General features: G+C 40.5%; 1 protein-coding gene across 1 annotated transcript; it reads left to right on the plus strand.

Annotated features, from left to right (window-relative positions):
- The first annotated feature begins 6,703 nt into the window (after window positions 1-6,703).
- On the plus strand, window positions 6,704-15,163 carry ppid (peptidylprolyl isomerase D). The gene is made up of 10 exons (XM_084009742.1): window positions 6,704-6,864; window positions 7,521-7,661; window positions 8,108-8,214; window positions 8,576-8,764; window positions 9,033-9,155; window positions 9,509-9,615; window positions 10,957-11,098; window positions 11,406-11,492; window positions 11,782-11,824; window positions 14,709-15,163. Exons 1-10 carry the CDS (start codon window positions 6,780-6,782, stop codon window positions 14,795-14,797), a joined length of 1,113 nt encoding a protein of 370 aa, XP_083865868.1. The 5' UTR covers window positions 6,704-6,779; the 3' UTR covers window positions 14,798-15,163.
- Window positions 15,164-15,398: the final 235 nt, after the last annotated feature.

Genomic DNA, 15,398 nt, shown 5'->3' on the forward strand with positions numbered 1-15,398 from the left:
CACCAAAATATATATTTTCCATTTTAGATTATTCAAAGTAAACACTGTTTGACTTGATGACAGCTTTCAGCACTTGACATTATCTTAACCGGCTTCATAAGGTCGTCAACTGAAACGCTTTCACAGGTGTGTCTTGTTAAAAGTTCATCCAAGGAATATATTGCCTTGTTGATGCTTTTGAGAGATTATCATATTTGAGTGTTGGTATAGAGTAAAGAGCCCCATTTGAGAACCTGTCACCTGAGCAAAGAAAACAACAGTCAGTCATTACTTAAAGACATGAATGTCAGTGGAAAATGGCAAGAGCTCTGAATGTATCGTCAAGTGCAGTCGCAAAAACAAAGGATGTGATGAAACTGATGGGTTACCTCTGCTGCAGAGGATACGTTCATTACAGATACCAGCCTCAGAAAGAGTCAACGAATGGCGCCTCACGTTAGAAATGCTAGCAGACACATCTCAAGCACAACTGTTCAAGGGAGACTGCATGAATCAGGCCTCCAAGAATTGCTACAGTGAAACCAAAGCACACCTTGAGGCTATGCAGGCTATTTAATCAAGAAGGAGAGCGGTGGGGAGCTGCATCAGATGACCTGCACACGAAAACTCACCTGAATGAATAAAAAATGAGAGGGTTGACAAGTGCTCCGCATATATGGGACCTGCTTCAAGACGACTGGAAAACAATCCCGGGGACTGAAGCGAGTTAAGATAATGCCATGGGTGTGCAATGCTCAAAGCCGTATTTGTAATTGTATGTCTTCAGTCTCGAGCTACAACGAATAATAACAGTAGTAAACAGTATATTATAATATGCCATATTAATATGATTTATTAATAATAATTATTATAATTGTATACAATTATAATAATAATAATTGTATATAATAATAATAATTGTATTATTATTATTATGAAACATTGAATGTGAAGGTGTGTCAAATGATTGACTGGTACTGTAAAATAATAGAACAATATACGTTTTGTTTATCATTTAACATGCAGCACTATGATAATGTTATTGTTTCAGCCTTTATGAATCTGTTTCTTTAAATAGTCTGGAATAAATTAAGATTAGTGATATGTGGTGGACATGCTCCAATAGCAGAATCATCTTCCCGTACAGAATGAAACTAGGACACAACCGCTGACACCATGACAACCGCTGACACCATGGCAACCGACCATGACCCCATGGACGGAGCAGACCGCTAGGCTCAAGTTATCACCCGTGGGAGCCCATTATATGCAGCAAGTGTATCTAACCTGCAACCTATCCAAGCATAGCAGTGGAACAAACCAACCAAAACGATGTCTCACAGTGAAGCAGGGCCACAGCCTGGACAGAGGATGATTTTTACAGGTAGGAGAAGCATGTACCTCCATGGTGTCATTCAACTGAGAGCAGTTCGGAGTGGAACTTGTTCTAAAAGCTTAAATATGCTTATTATGATGACCACAACAGCTAATTGGTGGGATGGCATGTATAATCAGATTGCTATGCACCATCTTCCTGTGGGATTATGCTAAATAGCCATGCTTAAAACGATTATATAATGTCTAGTCTAATCATTGTAGTCTGTGTCACAGCAATAATAACTGTAATTGGACACAAGGTGGCACTATAACTGAGGCCAAAAGATAGATAACATACTGCATGTGTGTGTGTGTGTGTGTGTGTGTGTGTGTGTGTGTGTGTGTGTGTGTGTGTGTGTGTGTGTGTGTGTGTGTGTGTGTGTGTGTGTGTGTGAGCTTGTTTGATTGTGAAGTATGTTGTTTAATATGCAATATGGCATGTGGAAGTGTACTTACACCGCAATAAATCATGCATTTGAAGACTTAGAACAAGATGTGCAAACAAATGTAGAATTCTACATAATAACATGTTTTCTGTTATGAAGTCTAAAAAGGAACATCTGAGAGAATGCATGTTGTGAAAGACATGATATCTACCAGCATTCAGTTAAATTCTAAAGATGATACAGTCTTTAAAGAATTTAGAAGTTTACTTCTTTCCTTTTTATTTACTCTTCTCTATCTGTGTCAGTAGAATATTGAAGGATTCAGATTAATTTGGATATTTGTTCACCTTCTTTTCTCACATCTCCACTGATTCTAACAAGGTCCTGATGGAGTTGGAGATTACCGGCCAAGATCAAATTATTTCCCCCGGTACATCGGTGCCGGCGCCTCATCACCTGAGGCCACAGGTGACCTCACTTACTTGTGCCGAGGTGCACCACGTGCCCCCCCTCCTATGCCCAAGCAGAGCTATGTGGGCGGGGTTGGTTGGGGCTGGCAGTATAACCAGCTGTTGAACGGCGGGACACTGCTCAGCAACATGCAAATTAAGGTACGGCTGTAATCTGCTGTGTGCATTTTATGCAAATGAGTAGCATTATTCTTCAGTTAAAACACAATGTGACCTTGAGAGATGTTTGGATGTGATGCAACATGCATCAGTGTTGGGATGAGGAACTCAGTACTAAACGGACAAATCATCCAATCAGGATAAGATTGGATGATTTTTACTTCTTCCTTCTATTTATAACATGTTATTGATCAAACAGTATTCATTTGTTTGATATTACTTTTCTTAGATCATCAGTGTCGGCGCATCATAAAGATTGATTTCACATGCTAATGATCAGAAAAATGTTGTGCATTCTTAAGTAGTGAATGTGCGTTTTCACTTTCTTTCTCGGGAGTTTTGATCAATTAACATGTATAAATGAAAGGAACTAGCATTTCAAAGTCAAACTGATCTCAGGCCTCCTTTTCTGACAGAAAACGGAGTTGCGGATGGCGTTGGAGGACAGAGTGACTCACAGGTTCCAGAGCAAACAGTAAGACGGCGTCGGTAACCCACACGCTGACTCCCTCAGAATCATACTGTGTGTGTGTGTGTGTGTGTGTGTGCTGTGTCAACCGGATGAGTGAGAACATCTCGGGTTTGCACAGTGTTGAGTGACTGCATTGTATGTCGCCTGCTTCCCCATCCATAATGCAGCACTTCCGCTTCTGTAACACACACCTCCTCGAGTCTAGGTAGGAAACCAGACGGACACACCACTGACCCAAACACTGACAGAAGGTTTATTTTCTACCTTATTAACCAAAATACAATCAAGTACATTACACTCCCTACACAGGATATAAAGCAAATATGAGATTCTCAATCCCCCTCCCATGCTGCTGTAAATCGAGTTAACAACACTTTAAGAATCAGGATGCACTAAAAATGAATTTGAGGTGTCTCTGTTTGGCTTAGCTGAATCCTTGGAGATGTCCTTAAAAGACACTGTGAAAAGCTGAAGAAGTGAGCGGGGAAGCATAACAAATGCAGATGCCTCCATGTATCACACTGAACTATTTGAGGAGCATCAGGATTATGTAAATCACACGCTAGAGCCTTCCCAGTCAGCAGAAACCATTTGAACACCGCCGTCATCAAAACACACAGAAGTCTGCAGCAGACGCAACCTGTCGAAGCAGTTTTGGATAAGCCACCCAACCAAATCATTTTGTTTGAAATGGTTTGGCCCGAGACAGTCAAATTTGCAGGTATTCAATCAAAGATAACACCTTTAATAATTTGGGGGTGTGACCTGTGACCTCACTGATTGTTGCATCTGTCCAGAGACTTGAAGAATGGAGTCTAAGGTGCACTGAAGACTTTCTGGTGGGCTTGTGAGGGCCCAACAACTTTATGGTAGTTTTTCCTTTATTTTGACACATGTTTTATTCTTTCAGTACTTTTTGTTTTTCTGGTTTGTAATGAGAGTGACAGCCTCATGGGGGTCACTGGAGTGCGAGGTTATGGCATTCTATTTCACTTTCAATTATTATCAAACAGGCCACAATCCCTCAGAAGACTTCTATGACCCGTTTCCTGGAATCAGCCATTTCTATACCCAATCAGTCAGCACACACTTAGAACGAGAGGTGAATAGATATTGCACTAGAGAACAGCCATTTTTAAGGGGCAGACATCAGACGTCCATGTCTGTGCTGTGTATAAGACCAAGAACAAGTTTAAAAAGCCCAATGACTCTACTTTTTTTTTTTTAAATCAGACAAGCAATTACCAAAGATATTGCAAAGTCATAGGATTGTCATAGTCTGATCGATAAAGGGAAGAAAACAAAAAGAAAATCTATTTTCATGAAAGAGCTGATGATGTCACACATGAAATGCAAACACGGAGAGCACCATGTTGGAATGCAGAGCACAAAACACAACAAATCCTTCCCATCATCACTGAGAAGAATTGATTCAAGGCAACCAGTCCCAGTTGAGGCAGCTACTTCTGGAGCAGCATCCCTCCTGCAAAAGGAGCCACGTGTACCCAAGTTTTCCACGGGTGCATTACCGACAGCATATGGGACCCGGTCTGTTTCACTTTAGCATGAGACCCTGAAAGTATGAAGAACACAGCTGTTATGCTGACTAAAAGGTACTAGGGGCGAACATTATTCAACGCTAAAAGAGATGGTCCGATCAATGATTTTCTTAAGGCTGGCATGCTTGAAGTAGCAGCTGGCTGATGATGCAAGAAACACGACCACAAAGAGGCCACTGTCGAAATGAGATAGATGCTGATTTTCAAAGGAAAAAGTTTGAACTGGCTAGCTGCCAATTGGATATGTGAGACATGTATTATATATGTATTTATGGAAGTATATAATGTTTATTTGCCTTGTTTAAAATTATTCTCATCATGTACCTGTTAAGTTTGTACATGTTTAACTTAGATTTATACATTTCTATATACTTAATGGCAGTACATGTTCACAAAAGTTTTTTTTTTTTATATATATATATATATATTTTATTTTGATTGCTAATTTAAACCAGGTGTCATGTACTCTTTGTGGATGGATTATGGGTATTTAACGTAGCGATATTTGAAGTCTGAGGAAGAACCTGCAGCTTGAAACGTTCAAATAGGCCTATCCATAAAACGGGTGCTGTTTGGTGTGCAGATCGATCAGTTTTATTCTGTTTGATATTTTGTTGATCCAGCACACATCCTACTGGACACTCCATGTGTGTTTCTTACATGGCTCATGTTTTTATGACATTATGAAGACATCAATGAAACACACATGGCGACTTGTTAATATCTGAAGGAACATTAAACAAAGTAAAATGAACACACCCTCTAGGTAAACTCGGAGGTCATTGATGTCTGTTTAATCTCGCCTCATTCATTTCTTTCACTGCCTCTATTTGTTTCCTCCCAGAAGAAACACGACGGATGAATCACTCCAAGTCAACACTGAGTTTCACAGAGACAGTCAGCGCTAACTGCAGATGGCATTCTACACTGAAGGCAGCTGGAGGAGCTGACTGTTAATAAGATGTGTCGAGTTTGATTAAACATCTTTTAATCTCCGTAATACCGTCATTCTTCACACCTTCGAGCCTGAATGATTCAGGAGAAATTCACTTTTTTTTGGATACATCAATAGACCCTGATTGTTTTCATGCACAATAAAGTTCATGTCGAGTTTGATTAGACTTCAGGGAACATCTGAAATGATACACTGGGCAAACTTTTGAAGAATTGTGTTTTCACAATTTGCTCAAAGCACTAGAACATATCAGGCTGATCCTCCAAAGAGATAACCAAGTTGGTATTGTGTATCAGAGGTCTCGTCCCCACTCACAGTATCACAGATATAGACTTTTAATTCCTCTATGAGAAGCACCTGGTAATCCATCCCCACAGCAAAAGCAATAACATCCACTTATGTCTGGTGTAGATAGCTGTACAAAACATTTACCACAAGAGAAACCACCACTTTCAATGTACCACATCCATGTCTCAAGGTCAACTGCAATTTGATGGCAACGGCATCACCACAAGGCTAGCCTAAGTCTGACACCGCCTGAAGGCATGTGTGATTGCATTTTGTTCATACTCTATGCACTTAAAAGGCAGTCTGAGTGTCAAGGCATCATAAACCAGCAATGAATAAATGGTTGCAGTTCGTTCAGGGAGGTTAAATCTGTTTGTCCCCTCAGGTCTTATTCAGTAGTTCTCAATCTTTTTGGTTTGTGGCCCCTAAAACAAAGAAATGTCAAGTCGAGGCCTGTTGTTGATGCTTTTTCCTCCAGTTTTGTTTGAGGAATGAAGAAAAGGTAGAACCATTCAGAATTTACAAGTAAAAAGAAAGAGTGAATATTCAAAGTGCGTCTTAGGAACGAAATATAATTTTGTGCAACATTAATATTCTGAAGTGCTTTTCCATCCTGTTAATAATCCCATAACCGCACAGATCTGTAAATAAATAGTGTTTTGTTCAGATTTCTCAGATAAATCAATATGATGTTAAATACATCAAAACAGTACATACATGTCTTTTATAATACATTTTCTGATATCAATATATTTGTAGATACACACGATATACTGATGTTAGCCTAACTGTAATAGATTACATGACCGGAAGTTTAAAGGAAACGTACAATCCCATGATTACGTATGGGGCATATGCCGTGCAAAAGACATTTGGGGAATTTCTGTATTCAGTTTTTTCTCGTCTTTCTAGATTTGAAACCCAAACAAATACATATTCAATTCATATTCGCTATACCACTCAAAACAAATGGGATTCATTCTCAACCGAATATCTTTTATTTTGAAATGCCTCACCGGAAGTGTTTGAGTCCGTTCTTAGTTTAACCTGCTCCCGAAGAAGTAGTAACGTTACACCGGCCGGGATTAGCTAGGTTAGCCGAAACAAGTGGCTGTGATCGCCCATTCTTTGATAATGTCTCACCCAGTACCGTCCGACAAGCCTTCATCCCCCGAAAACCCTCGTGTCTTCTTTGATGTAGACATTGGTGGAGAAAGAGGTCAGGACATTTTCATTTTGACGGCAGTTCTTCAAGAGACAGTTTAACCGTTACCGTTAGCCTTTTTTAGCTTAGCACATTCTTGGCTCGTTGTGGTCACTTGTAGAAACCGATTCATTTTTGCTAGTAGCTGCCAGAAGAGTTCAATTTTACACCATACAAATCAACCAGAATGTAAAATATCGACACGGGTACCTCGCTGATATTTAATTTGAGCTAGCTTTAATATCAGATACGTGGTTATTATTTGGAGTGTGAGAGTGCACGAAGCACGTGTGGTTGTGTTGTCCAGAATGACTTGTAAATTTAGCTATCTTAAAGCTGAGTTATCTGTGAAAATGTTGCAAGATAGCCATCATAGCTGTTGCTGATTATTAATCATATGTGTCGGTAGTTTACCATTGCCCGTATAGTGCTATATAAATTGTTTATTGATTATTTAACTGGCTGCAGCTAACATATTACAAAAACCACGAAGAAGATATATTTTATTGTAGCCAGACGTGGCTTTTTTTGTAATGCTCCCTGAATACCTCAGTATTTTGATCCTCTAAATCTTTGTTTTAGTAATAATAATAATGTAACAGTGATGTCATAACTGGGTCCAGAATCTGCTGTACTTGTTACACTGATTTTTTTATCCCCTCTATCTACAGCTGGCCGACTAGTTCTGGAGCTGTTTGCTGATATCACCCCGAAAACTGCTGAAAACTTCCGGGCCCTCTGCACTGGAGAGAAAGGCACCGGCAAATCGACTGGGAAACCGCTGCACTTCAAAGGATGCCCGTTCCACAGAAGTAAATATGTCTCCACCTCTGCATTATAATGTGAAATTTCACATTTGGAAGGACACGTTGAAGGTTTAGTACACAGAAGTGGCAAAAAGGCCAGCCAATGTACTTTAGCAAGTCAGATAATTAACCTTTTTTAACAAAAAAGATAGAGATCTATTTAAGGTGTCAGTTCTCTGAAATCCATGACAATACTGGACGGTTAAACCGACAGGTAGCTGCTGAGTATTGTAACATGAAAAGGTATTCATTCCTGCTTTTAAACAGTTACGACCATATAGTGTATAACATGTAAAGTAGCCGGCTAATTGAGCCTTTGCCTCTTTACTTTTGGAATTAAAGAGTCTGACATTCTGGTTTGTCTGGTTTTATCTGAAAGGTTTGGCTGTAAAAATGTCATCAAGATGTTAATGACTTGAGAAGTAATTTGTCTGTGCATTTGTTTTTGGCAGTCATCAAGAAGTTCATGATCCAAGGAGGTGACTTCTCCAACCATAATGGCACCGGGGGTGAGAGCATCTATGGGGAGAAGTTTGAGGATGAAAACTTCCACTACAAGGTAAACAACTTCAAATCAGAACCCACCACCTCCTAGAGGGTCTACACTATTAGATGGTTTATTCATCAGTCATGTTACCCAGGCACTCTTGACTTAAAATAAAATACTAATTTACCTATATCAAACAAAGGATATGTCCCTCCAGGATATCCCAGTCACTCAATTATCTGTGGAGTAATTTCTGGAATTGTTATGGCATTATCTCTACTTCTTTCTCAGCCTTTTTTCCTATTTAGAAAAACTATTGATTTTGAATGAGAGAGAACTAATCAAATATCCCTATCCGTGCATTTGTTTCCTGTCTCTGTGTGTTAACAGTACCATCTTTTGTCTGTTGTTATGTATTTCCTTTTCCATATAGCATGACAAGGTGGGTCTGCTAAGCATGGCCAATGCCGGGCCAAACACCAATGGCTCCCAGTTCTTCCTCACGACTGTCCCCACTCCACACTTAGACGGAAAGCATGTAGTCTTTGGGCAAGTGTTAAAAGGAATGGGAATCGTAAAAATGCTGGAGGCCATTGAAACTAATGAGGATGCTCCCGTAAAGGTAACTGTTTTCAGTTATAATCAAGTATCAAAAATATACATTTAACCTAACCTAGTTTCACAACTACAAATTAATAGAATGTGATTCATAATGAAAAGAAGTTTCACGTTTTTATTGTTGCTTTCACAATTAGTCAATTGTAAATATGTTGGCACTTTTAAAAAGAAATAACCGAATAACATAAATCCATGAAACTTCACATGGCATTCGTGACAATGTGTGAATTTTTGTTTTGTTTTAAAACTTCTGCTAATGTCTCCCTTTGCAGCCATGTGTCATAGCAGACTGTGGTGAGCATAAGGACGAGGACAGCTGTAGTGATGGGCCGAGTGATGGAACAGGGGACACCCACCCAGACTTCCCAGAGGACTCAGACGTAGACTTTAAAGATGTAAGTATCGGTGAGGGCTTTGATCCTCAAGGACACGGGGGAACTTTAGTAGATAATATCAGAATGCTCTGCGGGCCTCAGTTGGGTCACTCTCACTTTTTGGGAAAGCCGTTTCTTGTTCATTAAAATCATAAGATCAATATCAAGATCGACAGCATACTAAGCATAGCAACACTGGAAACATGGTTAAACTGCTACTTAACAAATGCAAGGCTTGTCCCCCAAATGAGGGATGATGGATTATCACAGACGATGTGCTCACTTTCGATTTTACCTCAAAAAATGTCCCATAGGTCTCACTAAACATTTTCTTTACAACCTGTCCATTCTGTTTCTTGCCTTTTTGCTTTCAGGTTGACAAAGTTCTGTCTGTTGCTGAGGATGTGAAGAATATTGGAAACAGTCTTTTTAAGAATCAAGACTGGAAAGCTGCTGTCAACAAATACGGCAAAGCCCTCAGGTAATACTGTTGCAGTGTGTATAGATTACTTTCACTCACAGTCACCTTCATTTTATTACAAGTGACAATTTGAGAAGCAACCTTTAAATGCAACCATCCAAATGAAATAAATGCCAATGTACATACATTTAATATTCAATATGCAAAAGATTCCGACAAACTGTTCATGAGTTATGAACGAGGGTGGGACTAAATTGTAGGAGAGGGGCTAGGAGTCTAGGAGGCATGTATATGTCCTCAGGTCTGGACTCTTATCAAGCATGAGAAATTTGGAGCAGATTGGGTGAAGTTGCAACCGCTTCCCGTTTTATGATGAAAGGCTCTTTTTTTGGCGTCACGGCATTAACGTTGCATGAAAACGCAAACGTTTAATAACTTTTGATAGCAACGACCTTTAGATTGTCTGGTTAAATGTGTAGGAGTTTGTTAAAGTACAGCTCCTGCAAAAGGCTAAAAGTGGGCTAAAATTGCACAGTAAATTAAAATTGTGACTTCCTATGCCTCTCCAAATGTTACACCGGCCTATCAAATTTCAGACACGTAGGTGAAACCTCAGTGAGGGGCTACATTTGAGCGCAGGACCAATAAAATATACATTTCTTCACTAGTCCTGTCAAGTGTGCGAAGTTTCACAACTTTCAAGTATGTTAAGCTTATAAAAGGTGAATCATCTGTACAAATAATAACTAATTCAGTTTGAATAGGGCCTTTGCTGGTCGACCACTCGTCGGTGCTGTGGTCCTGATGAACTGCTATAATGTATGAGCCTCATCTTCAGGCATGTAGTCTATTCTCTGGGCAGTTTGTGGAGCTCAAAAATAACCTGGCTTAAAATATTTTCAACAGTCAAATAAGGAACACATTTTTCTTATAGTATAGAAAAAGAAACAACGTTGCTTTTGTCCATTTCCTAAAACATCGTGAAGCAGCCAGTCACTCTAGTTTTTAGGAAACGTAACTCAAATAGGAGTAAATGGTGCATTTGATTGGGGCATTTTTTTCAATATATGTAGCAGCAATGCCCAAATTCATTCATGCCATTACAGGCAGTACTTGATAGCAGGATTTATTCATTGATGGTTTTGTTTTTTTCCATGGGATTTGTTGACAATTAAAAAAATAAGAGTTCTGTTAAATTAAGTGTGCCTCTCTTCAGCAAGATGCATTTAACAATTGTACACAAAAAACAAAAACGGAGAAAAAAGTAACTGGAAGAACAGTGTGCAGAAATCACTTTGTGACTACAGTCAAGCAACAATGTATGTGAATAGGAAACAAACTGCTCCTATTCTGTCACCTACAATGAGCGTGATTTTTTTTAAATTTATTTTACCTCTGCAGGTACTTGGAGGTGAGTGGAGAGCTGCTGGAGGAGGAGGTGCAGAAGAAGCTAGAGCCCACAGCCCTCAGTTGCTTCCTCAACACAGCAGCATGTAATCTGAAGATGCAGCTGTGGCAGGATGCTATGGACAGCTGCAATGAGGTAAAATTGTTAGTCAGTAGTAATGTGCCCAAATTGTGAATTATTCATTTAAACTTACCGGTAGTACACAATATATCTTCTATTTCCTTCAATTATCTTTAAAAGCAGACATTTTTCTGGCAGGATAAAGCCATAAATATGATTTATGTGCATATATAAATTATAAGTTCCTAATTAATCAATGTTAGGGGAAGTATAAGGAGCCCTAAAAAATGATAACGTCACAAGCATATATCGGCAACTTAAATGAATCATTCAAGGAGGATAGAATGTAATTCCTGATGTGTATTTCTGTCATGTTTTGCAGGCTCTAGAGTTGGATCAAGCAAATACAAAGGCACTTTTCCGCAGGGCCCAGGCCTGGCAGGGGTTAAAGGAAAACGGCGAAGCCATGGTAACATACAGACAAGTTGTATGAGATACTAGACAATTCAATGGTTAAAAATGCACATTATTATTGTCTGTATATGGATCATCTGGTTTTATACAGTATTATTAGCACCTCAAGACTCTCCTGTTCAGTCTGTTGGGGGTGAATAGTTTAGATGTAGGAGAAACACATGTTGTGTTGACAAGCTGTAATAACTGCTTAATTATTTAAATTGTTACACCGTGTAATGTCCAGGTACATTGATGAGTCTGAGGTCACGTTGACTCACCAAATTGTTCTCTGCACTTTTCAGATTGATCTGAAGAAAGCTCAGGGAATAGCTCCAGAAGATAAAGGTGGGGTATTTGTCTTCAACATTTTCTCTTTCTTCAGCCTTTACCCCTGCCAAGAATACTGCACACATTTCCCTTCTGTTTAACATTGGATGGATATTTACATGCATTATTCAAACTTATTATGCAAGCTCATGGAGACATGTTTTCCAGGGCTGCAGGAAACCATCCTGTTTGTTGTTCCTCCTAATTTAACTTAATTGGGTGGATTGAGTATAGTGTTCTCTATGAGCAATATGCAACCAACACCTCTCAGTAGGGCTGCAGCAATAACTGCATCACGGCCATAGCAGGTGGTGCACCACAGGGTTGAGCCCATCACCGCTATACCGCCAGTACACATTTTTCTCTCTCTGTGAAGAACTTGCACACAACATCTAGTACACCTTTTTTTTGGTGACCTTCTTGTCCTGACTTATCAAATCAAGCCAGAACACTGACACTGAGGAGAAGCAGTCAACCAGTCGAACCTCAGAGATTTCCTGGGAAAAGGTCAACAAGGTCATCACAAGCCATCGATCATGAAGTAGATCCACTTGTCTAGTGGCGTGATTAAATACAATCAAAGTATGTCTTAATTCCTTTAACTCTTCACTTCAACAATTTTAACATATAAAGGAACAAATCATGTAACCTGAACAACAGATTGTATGGGCTCTCACTTGGCCAGTGCTGCACCTTTCCACAAGTTTCATAAGCATTGCACCAGTATCATTTTCGTAATCCATGCTAGATCCACAAATGGACAATTAAACTGCACTGTAAGACGACCTCATCGTTTAAACACATGAACACAAATAGGTTTGGCCTCAGCCCTACCTCTCCGAATGCAAATGGATGGAATTAAATGTATAAGGATTTAAGGCAAATATGACCACATTACCTTCTCCACTGCAATAACATACAGCAGTGTTAAAGCTTAAAGGGATAGCTCGGAATTTTGGACATAAGACCTATTTTCCAACTCAGCCGGTGTGTTCGAGACGTCTGGAGACGTTTTCAAGAAATTTCATTCAGTTCTAGTTGCCGAGTTCGCTTGTGCTATGGCTAGCACAAGTCAATGGTTCTAGTTAGCATGGCATTAAAAACAGTCTTGCCCACTCCACAGTGCACCCGAGGCAAATCCATTGTAACGGCAGACTATCGATGTACATATCTGTGTTGATAGAATGTTTGAAATAAAACCAACCTTGCATTTTTAAGGATTTATGTCTCAGCAGCAGCAGCAGCGTGTCATACTTCCTAGTAGGCTATGGCAGCGGCGGACTGATATCACCTAGCACTTATAAGTAACCGGTTCTATAATAGTTTGTTTACCTGCTGTCATTGCTACAGACGCAGAGTAGCCTGCAGTGCTAGTTTCTTCAATCTCACAGAAATGGCCACTTTTGGAGAATATACTGAAACTTTTGAAGACTCTGATGAGGAGTTTTTTTCCCACCCAAACCCAACCGTACCTGTACGAGCCTGAATATACAGAGGCAGAATTGCGCGAGAGGGATGCTCAAAGGGCAGAACGTGAACGAGCGTCTGTGGAGAAAGGGGATAGCCCCCGCTGGAGCTGAGAACTGGGACCGAACAAACGGAGACTGGTGGTGCCAGGAGGGAATCCCCGCAACGCGTCCGAGGGTTTACGGTTCTCCGGACTGAGCGGAGGTTCGGGTTTGTGGTGCATAATTGTGGGTTGGCTGGGCCGTGGGCTGCCCGGTGTTTGCGTGAGGTCCAAGCGCTTTTCACCCAGCTCTGAGGGCATGAGTCCCGACAATTCGGCCCGGTTCGATTGCCTATTTACGGGCAGTATTTCGGGCGGCGTGTCTTAAGAGTTTTGAGTCCGACGGAGAGTCCGCATGTGTGGATTCGCGTGGCCGTGTGCTGCCCGGTGTTTGTGGGTCCAAGCGCTTTTCAGACAGCCTTGGGGGCATAAGGGCCGACAATTCGGCGGTGTTCAGGTGTATATTTACCGGAGGGATTCCCCGCAACGCCTCCGAGGGTTTACGGTTCTCTGGACGGAGCAGAGGTTCGGGTTCGCGGGGCCGTGTGCTGCCCGGTGTTTGAGTGAGCTCCGAGGGCTTTTCAGACAGCCTTGGGGGGCTTAAGGGCCGACAAATCGGCGGTGTTCAGGTGTGTATTTACCGGCTGGATTCCGAGCAGCGCGTCTTAAGAGTTTTGAGCCCGACAGAGCAAAGTAAAATTCCGCTGCTGCTGAGAAACTAGTCCCTCAAAAAATGGATGATTCATGCGATGTGAGGTTGGTTTTATTTCAAACATTCTATCAACACAGATATGTACATCGACAGTCTAGTGTTTTAATTGATTTGCCTCGGGTGCACTGTGGAGTGGGCAAGACTATTTTTAATGCCATGCTAACTAGAACCATTGACTTGCGCTAGCCATAGCACAAGCGAACTCGGCAACTAGAACAACTGAATGAAATGTCTTAAAAACGTCACAAGATGTCTCGAACACACCGGCTGAGTTGGAAAATAGGTCTTATGTCCAAAATTCCAAACTATCCCTTTAAACTCCCGATGTAACTGATCTAGCACGGTTTCAGTTCCTATCCCAATTTTTTAAAGAATGGACACTTTATCGTTCTACTTCTATCGTTCTAGCGACTCGTAACTTTCGTATATAATCACTGGGCTAATCTGGAGCTCTTTTTGATCGAGTATTTATCCGATATCATTTTGATATTTCAAGCAGCAGTTTGGCTGCTAGATGTGAGATAAGAGCTATGAGTGCATGTCCTGCTCTGCCTCCAGGAGCAGGCGGTCTTCAAGTGAAACTGACGGTGCAGATAAGACACCCAATGTAGCAAAGTTGACACGTTACAAAACAAATTCCATTTGATTCACTTGAGCTAATTAAAAGTGTTTTCTTTTAACAGCTATCGGCAACGAGATGAAGAGGGTTCAGCTGAAAATCCAGCAGGAGAAGGAGAAAGAAAAGAAAATCTACGCCAAAATGTTTGCGTGAGCATTTCAGCAAATGATGCAATACATTTCTCGTTGGCAACATGTATCAATATTTGAAGTCATCTCCATGTGGGAAGCTGCACCCAGATAAGGAGTCTGTAACCAGGTGAAAATGTACAGTATTTTCAGTTGGCAGGTCCTTTTAATGTTTAAGTGGGCACACTTCTCACTGTCTGTGTTGTTTTAAGGGAAAACGGTTGTAAGCTTTGGCCTGTCTTAATTCTGATAAGCGTCTTCACTGTAATGAATAGTTTGAGCGTTAGTCTGATGCATGGCTGACTCCACGGCTCTGAAAAACTGGGTTTAAACTCAACACTGGTCCTTGCTCTGGAGTTTTGAAATAGTTCAGCAAAGCAAAAGTTGTGTGTGTTGTATTAATTCATGGTAGAATTTTAAGGCCGTGTCCATGGCCATCCATCTGTTTGTGTTTTTTTTTTACAGAAGCCAATAAAACAAAAAAAGGATAACAGTCAAGAGTTCTTTATTATTTACTGTGATATTATCATTAATTATGTACAATACTGCGGATGAAAAGCACCTGGATTAAATGCTGAAATAAACTTTAAATTGAGAACTGCTCGTTCATTTACAGAAAGATTTTG

This window comes from Eutrigla gurnardus (genome assembly GCF_963514095.1).
Source record: "Eutrigla gurnardus genome assembly, chromosome: 5".
In the NCBI taxonomy this organism is placed as follows: Eukaryota; Metazoa; Chordata; class Actinopteri; order Perciformes; family Triglidae; genus Eutrigla; species Eutrigla gurnardus.

What these genes read in the sequence shown, in the direction of transcription:
- ppid (XM_084009742.1), top strand. Translation starts at nt 6,780, where the DNA reads ATGTCTCACCCAGTACCGTCCGACAAGCCTTCATCCCCCGAAAACCCT. An exon ending in ATGAAAACTTCCACTACAAG is followed by an intron (nt 8,215 to 8,575) that starts GTAAACAACTTC and finishes TTTTCCATATAG; the next exon opens with CATGACAAGGTGGGTCTGCT. An exon ending in AGGAAAACGGCGAAGCCATG is followed by an intron (nt 11,493 to 11,781) that starts GTAACATACAGA and finishes TGCACTTTTCAG; the next exon opens with ATTGATCTGAAGAAAGCTCA.